The sequence below is a fragment of the Sceloporus undulatus genome, chromosome 1 (assembly GCF_019175285.1).
Source record: "Sceloporus undulatus isolate JIND9_A2432 ecotype Alabama chromosome 1, SceUnd_v1.1, whole genome shotgun sequence".
Taxonomy (NCBI): Eukaryota; Metazoa; Chordata; class Lepidosauria; order Squamata; family Phrynosomatidae; genus Sceloporus; species Sceloporus undulatus.
In genome coordinates this window covers 351,616,197-351,633,759 of record NC_056522.1, presented here as the reverse complement: position 1 = coordinate 351,633,759, position 17,563 = coordinate 351,616,197, and the positions used below count along the sequence as shown (strand labels likewise).

Genomic DNA, 17,563 nt, shown 5'->3' with positions numbered 1-17,563 from the left:
TAAAAGGATGGAAAAGAGGAGGAGCTAATACTCCAGAGGACAGGATCAAGATTCAAAATGACCTGAACAGACTAGAAAACTGGGCCAAAGCTAACAAAATGAAATTCAACACAGAGAAATGTAAGGTACTGCACTTAGGGCGGAAAAATGAAATGCACAGATACAGGATGGGGGGGACACCTGGCTGAATGAAACTATGTGTGAAAGGGATCTAGAAGTCCAAGTAGACCATAAGTTGAACGTGAGTCAACAGTGCGATGCAGCAGCTAACTAACAAGGCCATTGCAATTTTAGGCTGCATCAATAGAAGTATAGTGTCTAGATCAAGGGAAGTAATAGTGCCACTATATTCTGCTCTGGTCAGGCCCACCTGGAATACTGTGTCCAGTTCTGGGCACCACAATTAAAAAAGGACATTGAGAAACTGGAGTGTGTCCAAAGGAGGGCGACTAAAATGGTGAAGGGTCTGGAAACCTTGCCCTATGAGGAACGACTCAGGGAGCTGGGGATGTTTAGCCTGGAGAGAGAAGGTTAAGAGGTGATATGATGGTCCTGTTTAAATATTTGAAAGGATGTCATATTGATGAGGGAGCAAGCTTGTTTTCTGCTGCTCCAGAGACTAGGACCCCAGAGCAATGGATGCAAGCTCCAGGAAAAGAGATTCCACCTGAACATTAGCAGGAACTTCCTGACAGTAAGGGCTGTTCGATAGTAGAACAAACTCCCTCAGAGTGTAGTGGATTCTCCTTCCTTGGAGGTCTTTAAACAGAGGCTAGATGGCCATCTGTTGGGGATGCTTTGATTGAGATTTCCTGCATGGCAGGGGGTTGGACTGGATGGCCCTTGCGGTCTCTTCCAACTCTACGATTCTATGATTCTAGGATACTTTTTATATGAGATATATGTATACAACACAAACAAACAGCAAACACTATTTGAGTGAGTATCTGCTTTAGAAAGAACAGCATCAAACAAAAATAAAGTTGTTGCAAGAGTGGAAATCATGTGGCTCTTCAGAGATCCTTGGACTAGAGCACCAAGCTCATGGACTAGAGCAGGGGTAGACAACCTTTTTGAGCCAGGGGCCAGGTTGCTGTCCCTCAGACAATTGGGGGGCTGAAGCCGGGGGTGGAGCTTCCACCCTCCGAGGGCGGAGCCACAAGCCAGGGGTGGAGCTTCCAACCCCCAGGGGCGGAGCCACATACTGGGGGTGGAACTTCCACCCTCCAGGGGTGGAGCCGCATGCCAGGGTGGAGCTTCCACCCTCCAGGGGTGGAGCCACATGCCAGGGTGGAGCTCCCACCCTCTGGGGCGGAGCTTCCACCGAAGCATCATCATCATCATCATCATCACCATTACTATCATTGTTACAGCAGACCTTTCAGCAATAAATGCACCAAAAATACACAGAAATGCACTTTGGAAAGTCACACTCCTCCTCTTCCTCTTTCTCATCCTCCTCCTTCTCCTCCTTCTCATTGAGAGGGAATTTTGCAGAAAGTACACCAAGGGCAAGTAAATAATAATAATCATAATCATAATAATATTAAAGTTACAGGCATGGAAATTACTAAAATGCAGTTCAAAATTAAAGGCAGCAAGCATGCACTGGCTCAACCCAGAAAAGCACAAGATGCTAAGCAGGAATTTTGCAGAAAGTACACCAAGGGCAAGATAATAATAATAATAATCATAATAATATTAAAGTTACAGGCATGGAAATTACTAAAATGCAATTCAGAATTAAAGGCAGCAAGCATGCACTGGCTCAACCCAGAAAAGCACAAGGTGCTAAGAAGGAATTTTGCAGAAAGTACACCAAGGGCAAGTAAATAATCATAATAATCATAATAATATTAAAGTTACAGGTATGGAAATTGCTAAAATGCAATTCAAAATTAAAGGCAGCAAGCATGCACTGGCTCAACCCAGAAAGCCACAAGTAGTTGGTGTAGCTTCAGCTAACCCCCTCCCCCAATGAACCAACCTCTCTTGCCTCACTGTCAGTGTTGCCAATTTCGCGACTTTCACGCGAAAACGGGGACTTTTCAGAGCTTTTCGTGTGATTTTCGTGCCTTGCTCTAATTCAGTGCCTTTTCCGTGCCTTTGGCAGCCTGTTGCAGAGCAACCAAAACACTTTGGAGTGTAACAGTTTTCAGCCAAGAGGGCTGGAGAAAACTCTCTCTCTCTCTCTCTCTCTCATGACTCCCTCTGAGAGCCAGGACGGAGCAAGCCCGTTTGGAGGAATAGTTCAGCCAATCAGAGAGAGGACAGTGATTGCCCCCCCCTCAGGCATTCTCAGGCTCCAGGGGCAAAAGTGCTGGAGAGAGGCAGGGAGTGAGGGATCTTGGCTGGCTTAATCCCAATGGCCTTGGATTTCCAAGTAAGACATAAGTTTTAAGGCACACAAAGGCAATACTTGATCATGGTATCATGGCTTGATGTTGTGGACTTCTGTGTCTGCCTGAGAGTGACATTTGGATTTCTGAATTCCTGAGCTTGGGCAGAGTGCCCCAAGCCTACCTCTCAGGGTTGTTGTTGTACTGTGAGGACCATTTGGGTTGTGTGATGTGAATGTGATGTTCCTGAGTGTGTGTGTGTGTGTGTGTGTGTGTGTTAGTGATTAAATATGCCTCTGAGCATGGGCAGAGCACCTGGTCAGTTGGCACCCCTGCTGCCCTGTCTTCCAAGAATTTGGTTTGTGGCTCTCTTTTCGTTCCCTTTTCCATTGCCATCCATATTGCAGAAATAATCCAGTTTGGCACTGCTTCTAACTGCAAGGCTCCCTGTGATGATGGGATTCTGGGCAAACCACCAAGCCCAGAATTCCATGCATGGAGCCCTGGCTGCCAGTAAAAGCAGTGTTTCAACATGTCACAACAAACTACAATTCCCAGGATTCCCTGGTTTGACAAGGGCATTGCCTCCACGCTTCCAGATCACAGCCCCAGAGAATGAGTCTACAGGATATCAGTGTTGCCAGTTTAAGTCCAGTTCTTCAGCTGCATTTGGATTTAATAATGATAATAATAATGGTGATGATGATAGAGAGATCTTGTAGCACCTTTGAGTCTCACTGAAAGAAAAGTTGGCAGCATGAGCTTTCCTAGACTTAAGCGTATTTCCTCAGATGCAGGGGAATTATAGTTCATTGTGGCACCAGAGCTCTTTCTCACAAAACTACCATTCCCAGGGTTCCCTAGCACTGAGCCAGGGCAGTTAAAGCGGTCTCAAACTGGATTATTTCTGCAGTGTGGACCCAACTCAGGCTGCATCTTCACTCCGACTCCAGAGACAATTCCTAGGATTCCCTAGTACTGAGCCAGGGCAATTAAAAGGGTTTCAAACTGGATTTATTTCTGCAGTGTGGTTGCATCTGAACACATTTCTATTTGGCACAAAGCTTCCTGAACCCCCTTCATGTCAAAATAAATATCTTAAAAGGACTGAAAGATTCTTTGTTTGGTTCAATGGTGATTTTGAGGATTGAAATAAGTTACAATTATTTTTATTCAATTATATTTACATTTATTTGCAAAACATCTGCCATTTTAACATTATGGGAATTTTCCAGGAATTGTGACTGAATATTCCGTGGGATCTGGGGGGATTCAGCGGGTTTTGGACAGACATTTCCGGGAATTATCTTCGAGGCTTGTTGGCAACACTGCTCACTGTGGCTGTGGCTCCCTGGCTCCCTTTCTCCCTCGCTCTGCACTCCTGCCTCTCCTCCTTTCCTCCTCCAGCAAGAAGAAGTCCTTACCACAACATAAGTTGTGGTACTCTTTCCTGACTTGACCAATGAGAGCATTCTTCTCTCAAATGTTACTCTGAGCTTTCCTCCTATCTCCATCCTTGGTCTATGAAGGATGATTATTTGAACAGAAGTACCTGGTGCTCCACTCTGAAATGCAGAATGACTTCATAGACAATCTTTACATAACTCCATGCTTGTGGGGTGAGGATATCCACTGCAGACAATAAAGAGACTCTAATTGATGTCTGAGAATTAAATATTTGACACCTCCTATAAATTTTTTAATGAAACAACATCATATGTTTTGGGTACTGAAAATGAAAAATAGCTATAATTTCTTTTTCATCCCTAAGTGGCACATATTTGTACAGCTGTTACCCTCTGAAGATTTGCTGAATTCTAACAACTCATGGTTAGAAATTTGTCTGTTTTGAACTGTCAGCTCTCACCTTATTGTTTCAGCTTCAAGGACAGAAGTCCTTATTTATAAGCAGAGTGAGACATTTTTTATTGTACACTGTAGAGTGTGGCAGTGGTGAACATCAAAACATAGTAACTTATTCACAGCCTCCTTTAAGAGATTAATTGGCATGGAGTTTATTGGGTGAACCAGATTTCTTGAGCATTGCTGCAGTACAAATCTCTTAAACTGAACTTTCTCCTGGTGTTCTTGTGACTTTTGCAACCTCATGATGAATTCTGCATTAATTAGGAGAAATGTTACTGGCTGTCCAAAGATACAAAAAGGGCACTATGACAGTGTGGTGTGCCTGTTCTTTAGAATCCTGGTCTAATTGTCCTCAGTCCCTGTTGCCAAGTTACATTTAAACTGCATTCCACTCTGCTTAAAATCCTCAACCCAAAATACCTAAAAATACCAACTGTGTGGGATGATAAAGCAGCATAGGTTGCAGTTTGGAGTATACATGAATGTCCTGAAGCCAAATATCTGATTCCAAAAACTCCCTTCTAAATCAGCGAATGTTTGCTTCTATATTGTTAAACAATTTTGGTCTTTTAAGAATCAATTCTTTTTGTGTAGCCACTATGGACAGGTTTGTCTAAATAATTCTCATAAAATATACCTTTTTTGGTGAAATGTATCATATACGAATATTTACAAGAACTTATAATTATAACACATCCTAAATATTACTGGATCATTATCAATAAAGTCTTTACCTAGGATGAGGAGATCCAGCGTCTAGAGATGACCCAGATTGTAACAATCTATTGAAAATCAGTAATTGAATTCAGAAACATAGGTATGTTAGTCTGGAATATCAGTGTGCAAAGGGATCTTGTAGCATCTTTGAGACTAACTGCAAAAGCTGTTGTAGCATAAGCTTTCATAGACTTGGTCTACTTCCTCAGATGCTGAAGTTGAATTGTAGAATTTAATCACAATTTATATATGGGGAGCTCAGCACCATCCTGGTGATAATATTGGTGGTGACTCTGGTAATACTGGAAATGCTTAGCCAGGATTATGGGCTGCTATGTGTAACTTTATGATAATAGAACTACATCACCAACACAATACACAACTGTGTTGGAGAATTGTGATGAAGCACAACGAGACATTATGCAACATGACCTATTGTGCTATAGGGGTTCCCACTGTGTAACAGGACACCTCACAAGATGCCCAATTGTGCAACAGGGCATCATGAAACACGGGGACACTTTTTCCAGTCTGGCACAGAGTACCCAGGACTTTTCCCTGTCCTCTTTTCTCGATTACCAGTGCCTTTTGACTGTCAAGGACCGTTGCCCTCCCTCTGTCATTGTGTAACACTTGTCATTCTAAAGTGCACAACAGTTTGTTGTTTTATGACTTTGTAAATTCAGAACAAATCTTTTATTTTGTTGAGGAAGTGACACAGAACCTGTAGCTTCTGACATATTGTAATGGCTAGAAAGACAGTATGGCTAGTGGTTTGAGCATTGGACTACATTTCTGGAAACCAAGGTTGGATTCCCAGCTTGGCCATAAAACCCACTGGGTGACCTTTGGCACATGCTTTCATCCTTGGGGAAGGCAATGGCAAATCTCTGAACAAGTCTTACCAAGAAAAACTCAAGAGGTCTCCATAAGTCAGAAACGACTTGAAGGCACACATCAACAACAAAGGAAAAATAGCATGGTGTAATGCAGTGGTTCCCAACCTGTGGGTCAGGACCTCTTTTGGGGGTTGAATTACCCTTTCATGGGGGTCGCCTAAGGCCATTGGAAAACACCTATTTAATTACAGTTATGAAGTAGCAATGAGAATAATTTCATGGGTTTGGGTCACCACAACATGACAAACTGTATTAAAGGGTCGCGGCATTAGGAAGGTTGGGAACCACTGCTGTAATGCAAGGCTTAGCAGCCTTGTGTAATTTAGATGTTTTAAACTACAGCTCACATAATCTCTGACCACTGGTCACATAGGTTGAGGTTTATGGAGATTGTAGCCCCCAGAGTTTGGAGGATATCTGGATGCCTAGCTCAGACCTAGTGATTCCCCACTGCTGAGCTCATGTGGGAAGAAGCCTTATCTCTTTATAGTACAGTAATTCTGCTATACTGCTGACAAACTTTTTGGCTAATAGTACTGGCCGGGTTTCAGATATGGGATTTATTTGCAGCAATGAGAGAAAATGTAAAGCAGCAGCCAAAATTACCATGGCAGAGTTTATGCAGAGTATAAAAGCTTCTTGTTTTTCCACTGAAACCTATCATGCAATGTTCCTTTTTTTATTTTTGTTGATGATATTTCTATTCAACCTGTGCAGGAAGCCCGCAGTCTTGGTTTTATTTTTGCTTCTTCCCTGTTGTGTATCCCCCAGATTCAGGCCATAGCCACGGCATGCAAATTCTTTCTCTACAATATCACTAAAATCTGACCATTTCTTTTGGCCTCTGTTCTCAAGAATCTGGTCCATGCCCTTGTGATTTTGCAACTGGATTTTGTAACCTCCTTCTGGTGGGGCTTCCTTTTTCTCACCTCTGTCCTTCAATTTTTGTCTAGCATTCAGCTGCACTCATTATCATGTCTGCTCATCACTTCGATCACATTTCTCCTTTATTGACATCCCTCCATTGATTCCCCCTCCCTTTCCATATTCGTTACAAACTTATATTGATGACTTTTAAAGCCCTGCATGAGCTGGTCCCTCCTTATCTATCAGAGCTTATTTCTCCTTACCTTCCCACTTGTGCCCTCCGTTCTGGTTGTCAAGGACTGCTGTCCCAACCAAGGATTTTCACTATTCCATCCTGGATTCTCCCCTTTTCACTTGCTGCTCCTCACTCCTGGAACCTCCTTCCCCTACAAGCACAGTTCATCACCTTTTTAACCAGCTTCAACACTGAGTTAAAGACAATACTGTTCAGGGAAGCATTCCCAGACATTACATGATTGTTATCCAATGTTTATTTTAATGTGTTGTCTACTATATTTTATTGTTTGAATGTTAAGATATATTAATATCATTACATTTATGTCTCACCTTTGGTCAGAATCACTCAGAGTAAGGTTATTTATTAAAATATTCCCATGTCACCAACCAGCCCATGAAGGCTCCCAAGCCTATGCACAAATAAAAACAGTTAAAAGAATACAAAGATAATTGATTTCAGCAAAGTTGTTACATTGTGTGACATGTCCTAAGCCATTGCTTTCTCTCATTTCCCCCCACACTCTAATATTGAATATATATAAGTTCTCTGCAGAGCTACTAAACTTTTCTTCAGTTTCTAAGACTCAGAAATTTTTCTTATGAATTTTTAATTTTGGGCTGTTGAAGGCTAAGTTTATTAATAATGAATGACAAATGTACCATGAGTTTTCCTGTACTCCAGTTAGAAATAGTGTTGAAAGCACTACTAATCTTGGTGTATTCTATGCTTTCTTAAACAATAGGCTTTTAAATGTGCTCTGCCTTCAGTATTAAAGCCTGAACAATCCAGAAATCATCCAACAAGCATCACCATCACTATGCATGTGCAAGTCAGCACATTTAAGCTAAAGGAAATGTTAGATAATCTGGGTTCAAAGGGTTCAAAGTCAAACTGCTAGTCCAGGCAATTACTATTTTAAAAATGCCAACCTTACTGCACACTTTAAAGATAAATTAAATTAAATCTAGGTTGAGACAGGTTACATAATCTACATTTTATCTTACTATGGAAACCCACTGAGTGACCTTGGGCAAGTCATACTCTCTCAGCCCCAGAAAACCCATGATATACAGTATTCACTTTAGGGTTGCCATAAGTTGGACACGACTTGAAGGAAAAGAACAACAACAACATACACACATAGGGAAATTAAACACTGACTGTTCTGTAGGCTGATGTAGGGTAAACAGCTTTTGTTAAAAACAAAGGGAAGAGATAGGCTATATAAAATTACATCAGTAAACAGGGATAGAAATATGAAGTAAATTGTTGTTGTTGTTATTATTATTATTATTATTATTAACCTTTATTTATAAAGCGCTGTAAATTTACACAGCGCTGTACATACAATCTTTTTAATTAGACGGTTCCCTGTCCTCAGGCTTACAATCTAAAAAGACATGACATAAAAGGAGAAGGGAAAGGTGGTGGGGCTAGTAGGCTAATACATATAAAGTACATAGCAATACAGGAAATGGTTCGATAAAACAGGCATCAAAAAAACATCAAATAGCAAGTGACAATGATGCAATGCCTGGGAACGCTTCTCTGAACAGGATGGTCTTCAACTCTGTTTTGAAGCTGGTTAAAGAAGTGATGGCCCTTGTTCGCGGGGGAAGAAGGTTCCAGGAGTGAGGGGCAGCGAGTGAAATTGAGCTTCTTTAACATTATCCATTCTTTTCATCTTCCACTTTAGGGGCTTATCTTCCTGCAGCAGTGAAAGCACTTGTCAAAATGAAGCAGGAAGATAAGCCCCTAAAGTTGAGCAAGATGGCAGATTTTAAAACATATAAATAGAATCAGAATGTTGCTTTTTTAAAAAAAACCCTCTGGTTTGATATCTCTGGGCAAATTTGTCACAAAACTAGATTTTATATCATTTGGGATGCTGAGATCTTTACATATTTTTGGAGGCAAGAGCAAGTACAGTAAGCTGTGAATAATCAAATCTGTGGGCAGATGACTGTAAGGCTAACTATCTTATGTACAAGAATTCAGAGACATAGCTCTGATAGTCTGAATCAGTATGCAAAAGGATATTATATGCAAAGATACTGAACAGATCCCTGAAGGAGCTTCCTGAAAATGAATTATATATAACTGAGAAAAGTGTAGAAGGGATGCTTGCACACCTTTAGCCTCCTTCCTATTCTTTCCATTGTCCAGTTAACCTCCATCCACAGAATTTTCGGCTTATGTGAGCTCTCAAAGGATGGGGGAAAACTAGTGTGAATTGAGAGTCTAGTTTGCATATTGAAATAAAAGTATACCCTGGCACTGTTGTTTGATAGAAAACAAAATCCACAAACATATCTAATTTGGTGAGTTTGGTTTTACTTTCTGTGTTCACCTTTTTTAAAAAAGTCTGAACAAATAAATATTCATGCCAACTTTGTGTCTATTTTTCCTGTACTTAGTGTTTGTGAGCAGTTTCTACTCATTAATGCATTTTTCTAAATTATTTTGTGTACACTTTTTGTAGTTTTCATCCTAATATATGCATTTTGTATGCATGTTTTGAGTTGAAAAGTGCATGACAAAATAGAGCATGGCAGGGGGTTGGATTGGGTGGTCCTTGTGATATCTTCCAACTCCATGATTCTTTGATTCCCAAACTTTGGTCCTCTAGGTGTTTTAGACTTCAGTTCTCAGAAGCTCCAACCACCTTGGCCAACAGTCAAGAATTCTGGGACCTGAAGTCCAAAACACATGAAGGAACAGAGTTTGGGAACCACTGTCAAAGTAGATCTGTATTTTAGTTCAAATCCTGGCTAGGAACAATGGATTGGGTGAATTTGCATTGAAATGCAAGTTAAGCACACACATACACCTTATCAACCAACTAATCCCACTTTGACTGGAGTAGCCAGGAATTATGCAACTCTACATTATAAAGTTTAATAAAGTTATGTGCAGGCACTGCAGAAGAAAGTAATGTAAGCCCTGATGCTATGCCAAAGTGCACGGCACTGCATTTTTTCTACCTTGGCAAGAGTGCTGATTAAATAACTTATAATGCATTTTAATCTCACATCATTGCACAGCCTTGGTCACAGGTGCCATGGCATAATAAAAATCATTATTTATTGTGTTGGAGTGTAATTGTCTCAGCCAAATAGTGTAAGAATGCCAGGCCATTAACTGTTGGAGAATTGTGCTTTTTCCCTCTGAATTATTCAACTATACCATTTAGATACCTATCTGCTTTGCATAATCGACATAGTTATTTCTATCATCTTTACAATTTGAGCTTCTCGCTTTCCTTATTTGGCATAGACAATTATTAGAATGAGTACAGAGAATTGGCATAATTAGTTTCTTCCCCAATAACTGCAAGAAATATTACTCTGTGCTTTGATATTTTTCACCAAAAACATTTGTTTAATGATTTTTAAATAAACATTGAGAAATTCTAGTATAAAAGTTAATTGACTTTTTTATTCATTTTTGTATATACAGTGAACCCTTGTTATACGCTGGGGTTTGGTTCCAAGATCCCCCGTGTATAACAAAATCTGTGTATGCTCAAGTCCCATTAAATATCATGACATAGCAAAATGGTGTCCCTTATAAAAAATGGAAAATCAAGGTTTGATATTTGAAATGTATACCTTTTTTGAACATTTTCAAACTGTGGATGCTTGAATCTGTGTATAAAAAATCCGTGTATAAGAAGGGCCAACTGTATTTCCTACGCCCATTGAATCAGTTGTTGAATGGTTAAATCAAAACACACATAAATCCCATTGATTTATCTTATATTGGAATTAGCAACTAAATTTAGGTCAAAAAGGCCAACTTTAGGAAAGATGCCCACCCTGAGCCTTAAAAATATGTAATCACCCACATTCTTAAACTGATGCTTTTAACTTGTAAGAGTGAAATACCATATTTTCCAGCATATAAGACGACCGGGCGTATAAGATGACCCTCAACTTTTCCAATTAAAATATAGAGTTTTGGATATACTCGCCATATAAGACTACCCCTCTTCCAACGCACACCAAATAAAAATTAAAAAACCATCAGATTTAATTTCAATATGGTAATTTTAATTCAAATGCTTATGACATGCAGGTACTTAGCAGGAAAACTTGTTGTATACAAAGCCTGCTTGGATTGGTCAGCTCTCCCTGTCTGCCCAGCCCTCCTTGTCTCCAAGACTATCAGAGCGGTAGCACAAACACGTCTCTTTTTTCCGTACCCTGGACGCCTGCAGCTTGCTCCGCCCTTCACTTACACCTTCCTGGTGAGGCGTCCCTCACCTTATCAATGGGACCACGTTTAGTCACTTCTATCCACGAATCCTGGTGAATGGATTTTCTTCTACCATACTTGTACAGCGCCGCCCTTGCTGCTTTCATATGGCAGGTATGCAGCCATTTTTGAGCTTTCCCTACCATATGCGGTGACTGCAGATTCTCCAGTCTGGCTCAGAGGTTTCAGCACCTGCCCCATAAGATGACATCTGGCATATAAGACGACCCCCGACTTTTGAGAAGATTTCCCAGGGTTAAAAAGTAGTCTTATACCCCAGAAAATACAGTACTTTTAAAATGGGTACATATATTTGCCAGTGTGGTGTAGCTGTTTACAGACTGTTAATTTGACAGTTCCCTGCCCTCAAGTTTACAATCTAAAAAGACATGACACAAAAGGAGTAGGGAGTGTCAGGGGGGGGGGAAGGGGATTAGTAGATACTGCCAGTTAGTTTTTCCCTTCAAGCCTACGGAGGTAGCAACTAAGATGGAGGGAGGGCCTTTCATCTGCTTTCCTTATCTCCTATCAGATTTCCATTACTGTACAAGGAAATATTCATGGACTGTGAGGAATAAGGAACTAAATTGTCTTCTGTGCAGCTGGGTTGTGTAGCCTCAGTTTCTAGCAGTGTCAGTGTTAATAGCTAAACTAAAAGACAATCTGTTGCAGTGGATTGATATAATATTTATTCAAATCATCCAGATCAGTTTAATCACTGATTTAAATTAAGTTTCCCATTCTGAACATCATATGTTACCTGAGTAATCATGCATGTTATCTGATTACAAAAACAAATTTTACTGGTTTACAGTTGGCGTTAAGAACATGATCCAGAACATTTAGTTATGCAACTTACTTGCATTCCAGAATTATATCTGCTTGTTGAAAAGAGATAGCATGCTGTTCAGTTCTTTCCATCCACATTTAGCAAGGTCAAGAGAGTCTGCTTCTGACCAGAGAGGCTGGGATGAACATGTTCCCCACAAGAATGTTGCTGGGTGGCTGTGAAAGAGCAGAACATAACAAGAACACATTCTACCGCCTCCAGGTATCCCTCCTGTTACAACATGGGACATTACCTACTCCTTTGACAAATTTTCCAGGGGGAAATGGTCCACCTTTTGGCCCAGTGATAAAGGAGGATATGGCCATTCTGCTCTGTTCCCCCCCCCCCGGATCCCATCCTTTTGGGAACAGGCAAATCACCACAGAAGTCTCCAAATCACCCCAATATCTTTAGGGTCATATTGTGAAGGAAGAGTTGCCTGGAGGTAGTGGAGCACAGCTTTTTGTTGCTTCTTTTAAAATGAATCCAAGAGAGTCTCACTCCACCCATCCAGCATTTCCCTACAAATGGAAAATAATAGTGACAGAAGAGCCTCTAGACAACCTTCCATTATCTAATGGGAAAGATGCTGAAGAGGATGCATCTTGAGCTTCCTTCTGTCTCTGCTGGTATCAGTCTTCTTGTAGATACCAATGTGATGAGAAGGAGGGTCAGCAAATGCTGCAGCTGCTACAGTGGAAGGTAGAAAGGAGCCCCAAGCCCACAAATGCTTGGAGCCTTCTTGCTTCCAGGTGCTCTGTATCCCAGCAACGATTTCAAGAATTGTTGCTTAGTTGAAAGCTACATTTACAGTCATATGTATGCATTTCTGAAGGTAATTCCCATAGAAGATGTAGAATCTTAAAGTTGGAAAAGACCTCCATGGCCATCAAGTCCAAACCCCTGCCATGCAGGAAGACACAATCAAAGCACCCCCGAGAGATGGGCATCCAGACTCTGTCTAAAAACCTCCAAAGAAGGAGATTCCACCACTCTTCGAAGGAGTGAGTTCCATTTTCAAACAGTTCTGAGGCGCGTTACAGACCGCCGAAAAGCGGCGGCCTGCACCCGCCCCTTTCCCCGCTGGATCGGGGCCTCAGTGGTTAGAGCGGCAGCCACTGAGCCCCTGATCCGCCGCTTTCCAGGCCGCTGGGAAGCGGCAAAAGGCCCCTTCCCCAAGGCCTGGAAAGGGGTGTCCTTGGGGCTTCAAGCCCCAAGGACACCCCGCGGCGGCAGGGAGGAGGAGAAAGGGGCCGCTTGGCCCTTTTTTCCCTTGCGTCGCTGGGCGCAGCCATATAAAGGCTGCGCCTAGTCCTGTCCGATCTGGTCGTCTCTTGCTTTCTGCTCTCCTGCCTGCTCCTCTGCCAGGGGGTACTAAGCGCCCTCGCGTGGCGTCGTAACGTCTGCACCGCCTTGTTTGGAGGCAGCGCGTTCGTGACGCCATCATGGCGGCCCCCATGTAGATGGGGCACCGCCATCTTGTACATCCTCAGGACATATTATCAAGAAGTGACGCCCCTTTTTAAACTTAGGACGTCCTGAGGATGTCCCTTATGGTGGTTTGTAACGCGCCTGACTGTCCTAATGTTGAGGTGGAATCTCTTTTCCTGTACTTTGCATCCATTGCTCTGTGTCCTTGTCTCTCAAGCAGCAGAAAACAAGGCCTCAGATAGTTGGGGAAAATAAAATAGGTGTAGAAGGTAAGGTTGCTTCATTAATAATTTTAAAAATGTATTTATTTATTCATTTGACTATGAAAATCTAATTTTCAGTCAAATCCAAGATAATGTACATTAAAATAATATATTCAAAAAGAAAAGTAAAAAAACAAAAATAAAAACAGGGAGACTAAAAAGAATAGAAAAAAATTACAAAAAACAAACATAATAGGTCCCAGACCCCCAGATGCTATCTGTGATGAAGATAATTTTTTTAAAAAAAATATTTTACTATTACAGAGTCAATTAAATAATCTTAGAATTACCAATAACCATAACCACAGACTATTACATTTTTAGGTTTCTTATTACTCATAAACAACTTCATGAATCATTGTGATGGTATACAATGGGATCTTGTGTACTCCAGCATCAGTGATAAGTTGCTAGTTTGTGATCTGGCACAAAGCCCATAAGTATGATATTTATTTATTTATTTATTTGGTTTGCATCCTGCGTTTCTCCCAATATGGGATGATATGTGATGTTGTATTGTAGTATGTTGTGATGAATATATTGTAAATTAGCAGACATGGATTCAGACTATAGTGTGGTATTCTCCTTCGATTTATGCATTGTGAATTTTTCTGATTTTAACAAGAGGTGTCATGTTTAAACTATATACTGTACATTTTTGTTTCTTTGCAAAGTTCAGTGTTCAAGTCAACTGGTTCCCAATCAGGTTCTGTTGCTATGAATCTTGTTAGGTTATCAAGTTCATTTCACGTTAGGAAAGGGAGAGTTTTTATTTGGATTGAGACATGCACTTTTGGGCTCATTCGATCCCTCATTTATTTATTGAGTGACACCGAAAAATGTGTTATTTTTTGAGGAAGAGGTAGTAAGTTTTCACTCTGGATTAAAGTAAAATGAATTGAAGTGTGCAATGTCCTTCTGCTTACCTCCCTATCTATAATTTAAACCCTGCACTGTTATATTGAATATCCAACTGTTGTCATAATGAGTTTATATGCTGATTGTCATCCAGTTTTCACTTTTCCATTTCTCTTTTATGACTTTAACCTCATGATTATTTCACATTTGGGGGGCTGGAGCAAAGAGCTTTTGATCTGCCCTGATTTACTTTCTGGATGATTCCAGAGTAATTGCTTGGATAGTAGCAAAATAATGAAAACTGTCTTGGAGCTCAGAGACAACTTAGTCATAAATTGGGCAGAAGCTTGTTTCAAATTACGAAAGATTATGGAAATTCAGATAACAGCAAACTAATTGGCTTCTCAGGTGTCCTTTAAAAAATACTCATTTTATATTTTGGTGCAGTTAAACTAAACTGTATTTCCTAGGGTTGGATCCAGATGTACCCTTTCATTAGCTAAAAGACCAAGTTGCAGCAGACCAAATTTGTAGTCCCACTGGACAAAAGTGGAGGAACGTTGATTTTCACAAATTGCTCTGGCCCACTGCAGACTTCAGCATTATTTCCCATTCCATGTGGAGGATGTCTCCTGGTACTTCAGAACACTTTTTTGAGTAACTGCAAGCTGCAGTGGTAGACAGAACTGGTGAAAATTGCTTCCCTCTTTCCTTAAGCAGAAACATCCCATGAGTCAGTTTACACTGATGGGAAGTCTGGATACAAACCATAATTTCTTAACTAAATGTTATTTGTTTTTTATAAAAATGAATAAGGAATGAGACGTTTTAAATCAAGTTCAATAAATGGAAAAAGTGACTACATTTTTATACTATAAATAACAAGGTATAAATATTGAGGCATTAGCTGGAAATATTGTTGAATTCTGTGTATATGTACAGGAATTTGACAAGAGGAGTCGGTAGATTTAGAGAAATTCTAAGAGCGGTTGAAACAAGAACTACTCAAAATCTACGCATGGTAAGTTAAAATAACTACAAATGACTACAATTAGATAAAAACCTGTGATTAGATATTAACTATTAAAGCTACAGTCCTGAATCCATGAAACCGGAAATAAGTCCCACTGAATGAAGTGGACTTTATCTCTGACCAAAATGAATAGGCTTATGATGTAGTAATGTTCTTTGTATTATAGCATAGTGTTTATTGCCATAATTAGATGATGAAAGTATTATTGCAGCATATTTAGTCCAATAGATCTCCTACAATTCATACTGAAAGAATCAACTCTAGTACTAACCAACATATGTCAACAGATATGGAAAACAAAACAGTGGCTAACAAATTGGAAATGATTAATATACATCCCCATTCATAAAAAAGGAGACGCAAAAGACTGCAGCAGCTATAAGTCCATAGCTTTAATCTCCCATGTAAATAAAATTCTTCTTTGTGGTCTCTGCGAATCATACAAATGGGTTGTACTGTGCCTGCGCAGTGCTGCTTGGAAAACTTCTAGAATCACTGGGCAAAGTTAACTTTGCAACTTTTTGGCGGTAGCTCCGGCCATCCCTTATAAGTCCCCTGTGTTCCCGCTCTTTCCCCAGTTCCTTCTTTCCACCGTGTTAGCTGCTTTAGGAACTTTGCTTCTGTGACTTCTGCTTGTCTCACTGGAAATTCTTGACTTAGGCCTGTTTGACCATTCTCGATCTGTCTCAATGAAAATTTTTGACTTCGGACTGTTTGACCATTCTCGATCTGACCCCCTTGTGTTTCTTGACCATCCTCTGCGTGTTTGAACTACTGCGATTCGGATTGGGAATTTGGCTACGATATCTCCGGCTCCATTTAAGAAGTGCGACGTCTGCGGGGGGAAGATTCCCGGCCAGGACCCACACTCTTCTTGTCTTCTCTGCCTCAGGGAGGCCCACAACCCCAAGACCTGCACTCTCTGCAAGTCTCTGACTCTGCAGGCGAGGAAGAACTGGGACTCCCGCCTTAAGGCTGCCCTGTATCAACAGGCTATCCTGCCTCTATCAGCCTCCCGCTCCGTCTGCACCGGCAGCATCGGAGTTGGTACCTGCGGCGTCAGCCTCTGTGGCCCAGAACTCCACCACTGAGCCATGTGCCACTGTCCCGAGAGGAGATGCTGGGTCCAAAGGAACACTCGAAAAGTCCAAGTCTAAGTCTTCTAAGAAGGACAAGGCGAAACATAAGGATTTGGGCTCCAAAAAGGTTTTGGCCCATGCAAAGGATACAAGCTCCTTGAGGGATTCGAGCTCCAAATCCTCCAAGAAGAGGCCTTTGTATTCAGGAGATGGTTCTCCTCATGGCTCTTCCCATGCCAAGAAAGCACGCACTAAGAGTCCAGAGGCCTCTTGGTCGGCCTCTAAGGAGCATGCCATCTCCTCTGAATCCAGACAGGACCTGTTGGTACTGGTCGGCTCCGAGCCTCGTCACGCCTGTCATACACCAGCTTCGGCCTCGATCTCTTCTCCGCCAGCGTTGGCTTTCCACCTGGTCTCGGACAACGAGATAGAAATTCTGCCGGTTCAGTCGCCTCACAGAGGCTCTTCTGAGGGCCATCGGTCCCCCACGCCAGTCCCTCAGGTTGTGGTCCACCAGGCCGAGATTCACCAGCCTCCTCACCATCTGGAGCATGAGGACTTGAACCTGTTCTATGACAGCGAGGCCAACAGATACTACGTTGCCATCAACCACAATTCTGTCTGTCATTGCCTGGGACAAACATCCACCATCTCCTCAAGGCTTAAACCGGCGGCGGTGATGAAATCTGCCTCGGTACCATCGGCTTCGGTCCCCGTGGCGGCCTCGGTACCAACATCTCGCCTTGCTGTGGTCGCTGCCACCCAGACCCTGCCTTCCGATGCAGGTAACGCCACGGTCTCGGACCAGGACAGGTCCCAGCAGCACTTCCCTCGGGTGCCTCACGTGGACTCTGGCTCTTTTGACGAGAGTGGCCACCAATCTCCTC

The 17,563-nt window shown here is 41.6% G+C and overlaps 1 protein-coding gene across 1 annotated transcript in view; it reads left to right on the top strand.

The window, feature by feature from the left end:
• Positions 1–17,563, top strand: part of TTC7B (tetratricopeptide repeat domain 7B) — a 153,900-nt gene that overhangs the window by 44,303 nt on the left and 92,034 nt on the right. The window contains 1 exon segment of the mRNA XM_042460558.1: positions 15,507–15,589. Within this exon segment, the coding sequence (XP_042316492.1) occupies positions 15,507–15,589 (83 nt within the window).